The 13,502-nt window shown below is 42.9% G+C and overlaps 1 protein-coding gene across 1 annotated transcript in view; it reads left to right on the top strand.

Annotated features, from left to right (window-relative positions):
* Window positions 1-3,239: 3,239 nt before the first annotated feature.
* LOC126390954 (zeta-sarcoglycan) overlaps window positions 3,240-13,502 on the top strand; it is a 451,267-nt gene continuing 441,004 nt past the window's right edge. The window contains exon 1 of the mRNA XM_050045480.1: window positions 3,240-3,658. Within this exon, the coding sequence (XP_049901437.1) occupies window positions 3,620-3,658 (39 nt within the window). The 5' untranslated portion in view covers window positions 3,240-3,619. The remainder of the gene's footprint in view (window positions 3,659-13,502) is intronic.

The following is a 13,502-nucleotide window of genomic DNA, read 5'->3' as shown; positions in this document are numbered from 1 at the left end:
CATTCAAAGTTTGCAATTTCAATCAGTTGCTATAGCGCCCCCCTTTGGCCAATTGATGTAATATTGCTTCATTCGCATCCTCCCATGACCCTCTACCACTGTGCCAAATTTCACATGGATTGACCAAGTCAGTGAGGAGAAAAACGTGGAACAGACACACAGACACACAGAGTTTTTGTCATTATATAGTCAGATGTATATGAGCTTAGTTTTTTCTTATTGTGTGACACTTACAAAAGACAGCTGCCAAACAGCAGACAGCAGCAGACCACTGTACCAGACCAACAAAAGTGAAAAAAAATTTTAACAACAGATTGAGACATTTCCAGCTGTGTTTGTAGCGGCCACAGCAGTGTGTTTGTGCCTAAACCTAAACACACACTAACCACAGCATTGTCACATCATAAAACTGCAAAAAAAAGAGAAGTTTCAATAAATCTGCTACATACAGTCAGGTCCATAAATATTTGGACAATGATACAGTTGTCGTCATTTTGGCTCTNACACACTAACCACAGCATTGTCACATCATAAAACTGCAAAAAAAAGAGAAGTTTCAATAAATCTGCTACATATCTGTGTTTTGAAGAACCATACATTTATTCTGTCGACTGGATTGCCTCTACACTGTTTTTGGAACTAAAAGGTAACTGCAGCTGAACACACTGCGTCTGAGCTTTGCAGACTTACAGAATATTGATCAGTTATAAAACGGATAATAGTTTTTGTGGTTTACATCCTCAGCAGAATGTGATTGGGTGAAGTGATAATCATATCCCTTCTTGTTACAGCGTGGCAAGGTGTTTTCCGCTTGGCTAGCCGAGGAGGTCCGAGTCTATGGGCAGACATTATTCAGCATATCCTACCTGTCTTGTCTCGACTGCAGTCATCACATCTGATACGACAAGTTGGGAGACAGTAGTAAAAGTTTATTTGAGTAAATTGCAACTGATGAAGATCGCAGAGGTCTGCAGATTTGTACACTGTGGCTGGTAATTAAAAAACAACAATTAAATCTCATTCTTGTCTTAAAAATACCGCTATAATCAGTTATTCAAGGACAATGAAAATATGCCCTTCACAGACTAACTAACTAATAACTTATTCTTTGTTTGTTTTTTCACACAATATTCTGAATTGTGTGACATGTTACCACAAAAGTCAGGGCATATACCAGCACTGTAGACCTTGAAGAGAACAATGTGCCATAAAGTGAGGTAATAGGTTATTGTTCAGAACTTGACTCTATCAGAGAATGACACTAGAAGCTCAGGGTGAGACCTTAACAGTGCCTCCTCTTCTCTCTCTCTGTCAGCTTGCCATGTTTCTTTTCCTCCTCTGCTCTCCTCTCCTGTTTTGTTACTCTCTCCCTTCCTCCTTTCCTCTCCTTTGCCCTCTTTTTATTGTCTCCTCTCCTCCTTTTGTCATCATAGCTTATCTCCTCCCCTCGCTTTTCCTTCTCTTCTCTCTACTGCTGTCTTCTCCTTGGTTTGTCTCCTCTCCTCCTTCTGTCAACACACCTCCTATCATCCTCTCCGACCCACTCTTCTTTTCTCCTCTTTCCTTTGCTGTTCTCTCCTTCATTTGTGACCTCTCCTCTCCACTCCACTACTATCTTCTCCTTAATGTCTCCTCGCCTCCCTCTGTCAACACACCTCCTCTCATCCTCTCCACCCACTCTTCTCTTCTCCTACTCCCCACTCCTTTCCTCTCCTCTCCACTGCTATCTTCTCCTTGGTTTGTCTCCTCTCCTCCTCCTCCTGTCAGCACACCTCCTATCATCCTCTCTGACCCACTCTTTTCTTCTCCTTCTCCCCACTGCTCTTCCCTCCTTTATTTGTGACCTCTCCTCTCCTCTCCACTTCTCTGCTATCTCCTCCTTATTTGTCTCCTCTCCTCCTCCTTCTGTCAGCACACCTCCTATCATCCTCTCTGACCCACTCTTTTCTTTTCCTTCTCCCCACTGCTCTTCCCTCCTTTATTTGTGACCTCTCTTCTCCTCTCCACTTCTATCTCCTCCTTAATTTGTCTCCTCTCCTCCCTCTGTCAACACACCTCCTCTCATCCTCTTCTCTTCTCCTCCTCTCTGCTCCTCTCTTCTTCATTTATGATCTCTCCTCTCCTCCTCCTTCTGTCCACACATTTCCCCTTATCCTCTCTAACCCACTCTTCTCCTCCTTCCCACTGCTCTTCTCTCCTTTATTTCTCTCCTCTCCTCTCCTCTGCTCGTCTCCTTATTCAGAAGGTGTGTAACAGATAAAGCCCTGGTGGTCGGCAGGCGGCGACACCTTATTATGCAGGGGAACAAAGAAGACAATTTGCACAATAAAAAAAGAAAGAAAGAAAGAAAGAAAGAAAAAAAGAGAGAAAGAAAGGAAAGTTTTTGTCAGCATTTTAAAGTAAATATGATCTATTTATCTTTATTCTTCACCCACAGTTACAATATGATTATCTTTCTGTAATACTCAGAGGCACACTGTGTCAGTTCAGTGCCTCTCTGTTTGTGTGCACACAGAGAAACACACTACACACACACACACACACACACACACACACACACACACACTGAGGCAGCAACCAGCCAGACTTTCTGCAACAGCCCTCCAACAGCCTCTGCATTTAAATCTCTTTCTTGTCTTCAGTGGCAAAGCAGCATTTTCGATTCATCTACTTGATTAGAAGGAGACTTTACCTCTCCCCTCCCTCCCTCTCACTCTTTCTCTGTCACACACACGCACACACACACACACGCACACACACACCGGTGCGTCAGTCATTGGAATAATATACAGCATAAACCTTCCTTCCCTCTCTCCTCTCGTCTCAACTCTCGCAGCTCTCCTCATCTTCTCTCTTCAGCATTTCTCCCACCACGTCTCTCTCTCTCTCTCTCTCTCTCTCTCCATCTCACCCTCCCTCTTTCTCTCTCTGACCCCCCTCTCTCTCTCTCTCTTTCCCTTTTCTTTCGGGGAGAGCTGATATCTCTGGCGGTTTGCCGCATGGAAGTCGCCCAGGCAAGGCAGAATATCATCTGTCTGATCCGGACTCCTTCTCTCCAGTTGCCGACCACTGCGCGAGCAGACACAACATCACATTCACATTTACTGGGATCCAACGGGATATAACGGCATTTATCCGCTGACCGACTGACAGGAGAGTCTTAAGCCCGGTTTCATTCCTGCAGTGTGGGGGAATATTTCTTACTCAGATGTAGCAACAACAACTAAAAAAAGACGTACCGGATCGTCAAGTGTGCAAAAGCCGCAGCTTGAAACATTACGCACAGCTAAGTCTGTTCTATTTCTGTGTATTTGTTTCTATTCTGTCCATCCCCTGCACGGACTAACCGGGGACCGGAGGTGGGGGGGACTTCCACGGTATGGAGTCCTGATTTTACCAAGCGACCCACCGGGAGGAATGAAACTGAGAAAATCCGTCGCCGTGGTGGAATATTAATAACCTAATCCTGACAATAATTCAAGGGATGTTGCGGCAGAGTTTGGGACTCTAGAGAGCATTCCAACTTTTTTTGGTCGTTTTTAATCTCTTTCCCTGTCATCTTCCTCGCCTGTGGGACTTCTATTTTCGTGACTGATTTGCAGCACTTCACTTCTCCATCATGGACCGGTCGACGTCTTTGGATATAGAGGCGCTCAAGGTAAGACGCTCCGCAGCCGGTGCAGCGCGCACTTTCTCCAGGGGGGTGAGTTGCGATCTTCCGCTGGGTGGGTGGATGACTGGGTGGCCTGCTGGGTGACTGGGTATGATGATGGGTGGCTGGTCGGAGGACTGTTATCACTGGGTGGCAGGTTGGATTAATCCGCAGCAGAGTGGCTGGTGATGGAGGGGAGGGCGACTGCTTGGTTAGCTGGGTGACCGGCTGACTGGCTGGGTGACCCAGTGGCTTTAAGATGCTGGGAGGGCAGCCGGATGTTGGACGTCTCGAAGTGCAATAAACAGATGGGGTTTACCACTGTCGGGGTACCCAGCTCTGGGTTGTTGCAACACGATCCAAGAGCATCTCTCCCGCTCTGTCTCTCCATCACACACACATGCGTAAATACACTCTTTCTATATCGGTTAGGGAATAAAGAGAGGAGGAGAGAGAAGGGGGAGTGTGTATGTCAGTATTCGGAGCGTGGGGTGAATTTCAATATGCTTTGCTTGCATGGAGAGTTGTTGCAGAGAGCTGTTGTGGGCGTCGGTGGGACGCTCGATAGACGGGACGGATTTTCCCGACGGGGCGGCATCTTCGTGCAGAGGGTCTGGGTAAAAATTAAGAGGAGAGCAGAGAGTGGAGGAAGATATATGACGCCACCCGGTTACCCCCCCTCTCTGAATTTATTTCCCCTTCATTTTAATTTACCAGCTCAGTCTAATTTGTAGCCTATCACCTGCCTAAAAGTGAAGTCTGTTTTCTAACTGTCAAGACAAAAATAAACATTCGACGACCTGTGCGCTTGTGCCCTTCGGCTTGTGTATAGGCTACGTGCCTGTGTGCGTATTCCTGAGTGTGTGTGTGGACGCTGGGGGGTCTGGGTCGCTGTTAATACAGATCTTCTCTCTCTATCCGGAATGAAGTTTTTCCCCCATCTCCTAACACCCCCATGTGGATGTCATATCAATGTGTAGAGGATAAATGCGCAAATCCATTCCATGTCACCAATGATCTGTGAGCCAAATGATGTACAGGTGGAGATATAGCCTATGCACAGGTGTGTATGTATGTGCGTGGTTATCTTGCACAAACACTGTAAAATCCATTTGGAAGTGGGTGCACCAGGGGAGCATTTAGCACCTGTTTCCTCTGTAACCAATAGTTTCGAAATGTATGCAAATCACTCATTCATTGCTCAAATTTTCTTGTAGACTTAAGATATACAAGTGTTTGGTGTTCATGTGTGTTGTATTTGTGTGCGTGCACATGTCACTGGAAGCAAATCAAAGCTTGGTGTTAACATTTGAGCACAGTAATGAAAACAGCAGAAAAACGATGGGACCCTATAGGAATAGAATAAGGAGCACACACTGTGGAAATATTTCAGTGATGCAATTATAAATAATAAGCCAACAAGTTCCAGCAGGTCACTATTAGTACAGGCATTAAAGCCACAGGCGTACTGTAAGAATGTCACACTTCCATCAGGGAACAGGATATGTAGGTGGAAATGTCCGTTTCCTATGTGTTGCTGCTGTTACTGATAACCAGTGATTGGATAAATCAGCAAATCAATGAGATACCCCGGGGTGTTTGACATTTCAAGTAGCATTTTATGTGATCACATCTCAGAGAAGGAAGCCTCCGTACTGCCATCATGCAGAGCTCCAAATTGACTTTGACATTCTGATTTAAAAAATTACCTTCGCTGTAAGCCAATGAGCTTGACCTGTAGAACTGTTGGAGTATTGATGTTTTTGTCCCAGGTATGAGCCGTATGGTCTTTTCTGATGTCATGTTTGGTACAACCAGTAGACTGTAATTACAATTGCAACATACTGTATCAGAGAGTAACACACAAATATGAAAGTAAACATCTTGTATTTAGTCCAACATAACTTATGTTACCATGAATAATATATTATGACTTTAAAATGAGGCACTATTGGAGTTCTCTCTTAATCAAAGCTGTGTTATCCACACATTTGTCATCTGCAAAGCTCTTCATGCTTGTGTCATGTTTGAGTAGACTACATAAGGTAGCATTAGGATCAGTAAGTTTTGCTGCTGTATCTTGTTGGTTGGTTTTTGGCAGTTTGTCATAAGCTTCAAGGAGACTACGTCGTGAGCGAGAGAGAGAAAATCACTTACTGTGTTCGGTCATGAATTCAGTGTGTACGCAGCACCAGCCTCAGGTTACCAGCTGGAAGTAGACGGGTTACCACGAGGCAAAAGAGCCTATCATGGGAGTGAAGTGAAGAAAATAAATAAATGAATAAACGAATAGAATTACGTTAGTTTTAAACAGTTGTCATGTATGAAAAGACCCAAAAATGAAGACTGCAAGTGGTATACTTGATGACTACAAGCACATTTTTTAAAACCGCACATATATACATATGGGAATGATTCTCTGCTTTTTTGATCACTACAAGCAGTTATATAATATGAGACTAAACCCTCTGTTGAAAAATGAATTATTAAGTGTTGGTGTTACCTGGGTACACACCTTCTACCAAGCTGACTGATTCATCTGGCATCGTGACATGAAACAGCAATGACTGCTGGGGAGGGGGGACTACAGCAGGGCAGCACCAAAGGCGGGACTAATGTCATTGTCAGGCTTTTGTCAAGCGGTGCACCAGCCAAGATAGACAGTGCTATCAGGGCTGTTCTAAATCAACATGCCTTCTATCTGTCTATCTATTTATTCTATCTTTTGCCGAGCATCATAGTTTGTTTTTACTTTGCTCCTCTACACTCTTAAAAAATAGGTATGCTGGCATGGCTATATATCAGTGTGGACATAAAATGACGTTGCAGCAAATGAATGGCAGAATGGCAAATACGTGGGTCTCTAACAATTGGTTAGGGATAATCTAAATGAAAATCAGCCACAGTGGACTCATTGTCAGACTGAAGATGGAAACAGTGTAATGAGCTGGCAGTTCTGTCTGATATCAGGCAACTGTTGATGGGTTATAGCTCCAAATTTGGAGAACATTGCCATCGCCACTTCTTTTTAATAAGTAAGTAGTCAATATGATTGTGTGAAATCTCCTGCTTTGGGCCCCAAGAACTACCTTTCACCCCCCCAGATGTCAGCACTGGGTGTCCACCAATCCAGTCCTAACCCTGGCAGTATTAATCCATCGCTCTGCCCGTTGAGTTTAAAGAATTTCCATCCACTTCCACCAGTCCATCTATCCATCCATCTGCTGGTTGTTTTTTGCAGAGCTGGTGTCATATCCTTGGCAGTGCAGACAATCCCTGAGTCCTAGTTCATTGGTAGTTGGCACTCAAATGCGTGCGTACACACACACACACACACACACACACACACACACACACACACACACACACACATACAGTCTCCTGCTGCAGTGTTCTCCATTTGAAGGTCGCAAATGTGTGTGTTTGCCATGTTTATCTATACTCTTGAGCATCAATCCTTCACAACCAGCCTTACTTTTAAATATTAATGTAAGTCAATACAATTTCCTTTCAAAAATAGCAAAATTGCATGTGTGTGTGTGTGAGAGAGAGAGAGAGAGAGAGAGAGAGAGAGAGAGAGTGCGTACAGGTTTAGGTTTGTTGGCCAGCTGGCCTCTCAAACTTTGGAAGTAAACTGGAGACAAACAGACACACTCACAGCAATCCAATCTAATGGAAAGCCATTTTTTTTTCAGTCAGTCAAGTGTGTGTGTCTGAGTGTGTGTGGGTGTGTGTGCCTCCAAGAGCAATCACAGGAAATGAACAGCGAACAAGGACAACATTGGGACACTGGGAAGTCACTGCATTATATCAAATATACAAGTGGTATGAGTGTGTGTGTGTGTGTGTGTGTTTGTGTATGTGTGTGTGTGGATTTGACCAAAGACCTATCTGCTTGTAAATCAGTGCAGGTTTCAATATCAATGGAGCAGTTTAAGTGCTATTGATCTTTAGTAATAGCTGCACCATAAATTATATGCAGTATAATAAAGGCAGTCAGATTGAATTTGACCCTCTAGATCAGAGGCTCTCAACTTGTAACAGGGACAGGTACTCGGAAAACCAAGAGTAGTTTAATTTGGGGAGTGCTAGATCAAAAGTATTATTTAACCCTGATGTAACCAGACAAGACCAAACAAAAGGAATCCATACCTAATGGCATCACCGTGTGATAGCAGGACACAAATGTTTTGGTGACTGGTCACTGTGATGGGCAAAAATGTCACAAAATACAAGGCCCTTAGCCAAATGAAAATGAAAGACCCTGCATTAGAATAAGACCTCTAAATGACGGTTGGCTACCTGACAATGTGGCTGCTAGTCCAGACATATTTTTCAGATCCTTTGTTATACACAAGCCAACTAGATTTTCAAAATAGAGCAGAACCTCCGATTGATGGTTAGTTACCTGCCAAAGTGGCTGGCAAAGTAAACCAACTTATGGTACAAGCCTCAGCCAGAATGAACCGGCATTTGCATGGTGGCTGCTTTCCCACCCTGGTTGCACTCTTTCACACAACCCCATTTGGTAACCACCCAGTGCAGCCACAGTTTTGCATTTCTGGCCACTGAGCAGCTCAATTGGAGCAATTGGGGGTTCAGTGCCTCTTCCAAGGGCACTTCAACAGTAGCTGCTGAGGGATGGGAGAACATTACTCATTCATTTAAGGCAGCCAGCCCCAAGCCTGCCTCTCTAACCTTCAGGCAAGCACAATTCCTCATCTGTGTATTAGCAGGCACCCGTTCAGCTTAACCATCTAACACACACGCACAGGCATAAACCACGTGTGAACTGATGACTTAGCGTGCTGCAGTATTAAATATATTATATTTTGGTGACAGTTATGTTTGTTAAAGCTTCCAATGTGGCAGCTGCACAAATTGAAAAGTGGGCGCCTCACTCGGAGCCAAACAGACTTCATTCCTGTTACGGTGGAGCTTTCCCAAACATCTGCATGTGAAAGCCATGGCAGATAGGCCATGATGTATTGAGTTTACTGAGGGTGATATCTCATTAATAACAAAGCCTCCAGAGTGCCAAATGATTCTACAGCTGTGTATTTATAAACAGTCACATGTGAGTTTAACTGCTTGGCAGTTTCTCAACAGTTTGGATTGGGACCCCATATGGGATCACCTAATATGCAAATAAGCTGTAGAAAACTTCTAGGACTGATATACTGATGCATGTCTGTGTTAGTTATTGTTTAAAATGAATAAATTGAACGTTCATAATTCATTTTGAGGTCCCTCAATCCTTTTGCTAAAAGTATGGTCAAGAATGCCATACCCAAACTAATGGCATATTTAAAATTAGTGGTCATGAAAATATTGGGACTTAGTAAAGACCAAGACCAACATCACACCTTATGCCATTAATTTGCATGTAGTAATGTAACATCACTTGAGAGGACTCTGATGAACAGTGTTTTAAAGGCCACAGACCCATGTTTAAAGGTGCAGGAGAAAGACAGTTGATTTTTGAGTCTCATTCTCAGGTTGTCAAATACAGATGCTTTGGGCTGGCAGTTTGGTCCAACTACTAACCCAAACCAACAAACACTGACACACTGAAAGACCATTGTTTGAACATCCAATCAAGATGTCTATCCTGTCATGGTTCAAAAATAGTTCTGCAATGAAAGTTGTGCCAATGTTGCAAAGTTACCTGGCCATCAGCTGGCTGTCTTTCTTGAGTGTCGCAGCAATAGCCCAGACTCCTGGTTGAAAGCCCTGTACTGAACCCATTCATCCACCACAACTGTCTATCTATGTCGACTTTGTCGCTCTTTATAATACATCACCAGACTTTCTGGTAGAGATCCCAGCTCCTTCTGCCATGTGCAATCAAAAACAGCTTGGAAAAAGACTTGTGGCTCTTGCAAACATTCATTTATTCATTCAATGGGGGTCGTGGGGGGTTGGAGCCTATCCCAGCTGACATTGAGTGAGAGGCGGGGTACACCCTGGACAGGCTGTCAGACTATCACAGGGCTGACACATAGAGACAGACAACCATTCACACTCACATTCACACCTATGGCCAATTTAGACTCATCAGTGAACCTAATTTGCAAGTTTTTGGACTGTGGGAGGAAGCCGGAGAACCTGGAGAAAACCCACACTGACATGGGGAGAACATGCAAACTCTGCACAGAAGGGCTCCCCCACCCCGAGGTTCAAACAGCAATATAACTTTGTTGTACACATATATATATATATAAATGGCATAAATGTCATTTGAATGTTTAAAAAAAGGGGCGTTGAGTGGCTAATACTAGTCTATACATGCATTTGCTTTTTACATAGTAATATTATTAGTTGTGGATACATCGTCACCATCTGACCCTTGTGCCTCATAACCACGTTACAGGTTTTGGTGTCCAGGCAGGACCATTATTGGCCGGGGACAAAATGTCACCGTGTCCCATGTTTGCTGGGAAGGTTGCCGATATTTGATGACCTGAGAATGAGACTCAACCATCAGCTATCTTTCTCCAGAACTCTATATTGAACTTTTAAGTTACAGTATGATTTCATTTCATTTTATAACACTAGGGCAGCTGTTAGTCGCCAGCTAGAGTAGTTAGCTAATGGTTGCAATATAAAGTTGATTTAGTCTGTTATCACTGTGACAGTTTTATTCCCTTTGTCATCCAGGATGAAACAAACATCTCAATCAGACTGATTAACATTCTGCCCATCCCTACAACAGCTTTCAGCTGATATCCTCTCTTCATTTCTTTTATCATTTAAACCGAAAATCTTTGGCTTCACCAAAGTAAAACTCAGAGAAAAAGAGATTAAACACATTCCCTCGCAAGCAGCACTTGTTACTGTCACTAGTGCATTTATCATAGGCACTACTGGCAGAAATCTGAAACTTAAGAAGCCGGTCCTTCGATTTGTCACGCAAAAGTGCATCCTCATCCAGATGTCTAGGCTGAGCAAATGTAACATTCTAGGGTTTTACTATGCTGAAGAGGCAGTGCAAGGAAGCGCTGAGAATGTTTGATCTTGTTTTGATCACACCCCCTTGAGAGCTGCAAAACAGCCCGAACTTGATTTTGAACAAGTTAAGAACGTTGAAGTGGACAGACAAAATGTCTTTACTGTAAAGCCAAGGTTGAAAAGGAAGCCGTCCTTTCCTCTAGGCTCTCTTATACTTTCCCTTACTTTCTTAACCACAAACACGCACACACACACACACACACAAGCAGCCTGGAGCGTGAACATACAGTACTCAAGGTAAGTTGCAATGTCCAGGAGTCAGTCACCTTCTTCGTCCACATCGGTCCATTTTACAGGTAATTAGCTGTTCCTTGCAGAAAGGCCACCTCCATTACACAGTGGTGTGTGTGTGTGTGTGTGTGTGTGTGCTTTTATTTAATGAGAAAAACAAAGTATAAGATTTTTTACTTTGGAGCACTTCCTGTATTTATGTGTGTCTTATGTGTGTGCGCGTGCTGCTCAAGTAGCATTGTTTAAAGGTCTAATAGCTAGCGGGCTACTGTTGGCCTTCTAAAGGTTAACTTACAGTATTTAGTCTGTGTGTGTGTGTGTGTGTGTGTGTGTGTGTGTGTGTGTGTGTGTGTGTGTGTNGTGTGTGTGTGTGTGTGTGTGTGTGTGTGTGTGTGTGTGTGTGTGTGTGTGTGTGTGTGTGTGTGTGTGTGTGTGTGTAAATATGTGCGTGATAGCAATTTTGTTATGTTTGCTGAGCAACAGAGTGAAGTAATTCACACTGTGGGACCCCTCACCTCCGCACTGCCTGCAAGTGTGTGTTTACTTTCTGTGTGTGAGCTCCACACCACTCCAAATAATGAAGTGGCTGTAAGTTAACTTAACCACAACATTTTGGGAAGAAATATTATGGGCTCTCTTTGTGGGAGTCAGTTTGAGATCAATTTCCTCTCTGTGCGTTTCCTGCAGAAGTTTCTCTGTGATATGTTTAGCTTAGCTTACCCCAAATGGTGGAAACAGAGGGAAAGAGCTAACCTAGCTCTATCAAAAGAGCCCTCACTGTTGTTGTATGTATGTGTTGTCTGTGTGTTAAACACAGGTAGAAATAGAAACAAGACAAAGTGCATTAATGAGTGGTTAGTGGGCCATATTTACTAACATGTGCGTAGAAACGTTCTTACACTGCACATAAAATAACGCGAAATCACCATTAGATTCCTGACACGTGCACACACGCTGATTTGGTTCTTACCACCGTGCATATGTTGGTGAATCACAATCATTCTAAATTGATATGTGTGTGCCTGCTCTCTGCAATCAGCATACAGCCCAGAGGTGAATCATGGAGAAAGCAGTTACGATGTTTCTACGCATATCTAAAGGCCCTGGCACACCAGTGTCCGACCATCAGTCAGCAGCTATGAATGTGAAGGCAGTCAGAAACAGCTTATAAGCCATTTGTTACTCTCATCAAATATGTTCAAACATGTCTGTCTCTGATGCGCTCTCTCCTAAAGGCACAGACTGCAAAATCCAGCAACATTAGATATGCCATCTTAATAGCTGCATGGCGGTAAAACAGAATCTTTAATATATCTAATCATGCCTGTTAATAGGCTACCAATTAACCAGTTGGCTACAAATGAACATATGCGTCATTTCTATAAAATAAAAACGAGGACACTCTGTTTTCACTGATGAATTTAATGGATGAGGATGAAAGGGTGTCAAATTCATAGTTAGTTAATACATTTGACCAAAACATTTGTAAATGAATTAATAAGTAAACTTAAAATATTGTCTATTAAAGTCTTTTAAATAATTACAATTTTATGGCGATTCTAAGATGTATTTCTGGCTAGCTTGCTCCATAACAAGATACCTAATGTAAAAACAAAATTCTCAGCCTGACTGAAAGTGTACCTTTTTGTGTTTTGGTGAAGGCTAGCTTTTTCTCTCTTTCCAAACTGTGGTAAACTAAGCCTAAACATAGCCTGGACCTGTTGTACACTCTGTGTACTGAAAGCACAAAGTCAATCTTTTCATCCAACTCTTGGCACAGCAACAAACTGGTGTATTTCCCAAAATGTTCCAAAAAGCTGTTGTAGGCTTGTGACAGGCACACATGCACACTAATACACAAACACACAAAAGAAATACATCTTTTTCCGGCCCACCGTCATTCCCAGAGCACCAAATACTGATGCTTTGTTGCACCCCTTGGCATGTGATATCAACATCAAAGGCACCTTTTAGTGTCTTGATGAGACGCACTGGGCTTTCTAATAACTCCATGTAAATCCATCCGTGAAAATATCTGACACTGATAGCAACTGATGTAGTATAAAGAGGAAGTAGGGCATAAGCGAGAGGAGATGGATGGGTCAAACAAACTTTCACCCTGGTTACCACAGTTTGTGTCCCAGGTAAATCCAAAAGTCAATGCCGGTTTTAATTAATGTTTACGTACAGTCGTTGAGCACTGACGTCATTCACATTCCATATTCACTTCACGTTACAATATGTTATGTAACAAAGTATTTATTTTAACTTAAAACATGATCTTTTTCTAAACCTAATGAGGTAGTTTTGTTGCCTAAACCCAACCGCACAGCATTAATGCGTTAATGTGTTACAATGTGTTCTGGATGTGCATTATGCACTAATGAGTGCCCTAAGAGTCGCTATTAAACACAAAGGGGAATGATAAAGTGTTGGTATTTGACAACCTGGGAGCTAGAACAGATTGCTTTTTTTCCCCCCAATTTTTGCCAAACGCACATCAGTGTAAAAATCAGAATAACAATAAAACGTATGTCAGTTAATTGTTGGATTGATGCATTAACTTCCTTTCACATGTCAGTCAGTACATTACAAGATAAATGAGTGC

The sequence above is a fragment of the Epinephelus moara genome, chromosome 5 (assembly GCF_006386435.1).
Source record: "Epinephelus moara isolate mb chromosome 5, YSFRI_EMoa_1.0, whole genome shotgun sequence".
Lineage (NCBI taxonomy): Eukaryota > Metazoa > Chordata > Actinopteri > Perciformes > Serranidae > Epinephelus > Epinephelus moara.
Note: the sequence above shows the minus strand (reverse complement) of the source record. Positions and strands in the feature narration are given on the sequence as shown.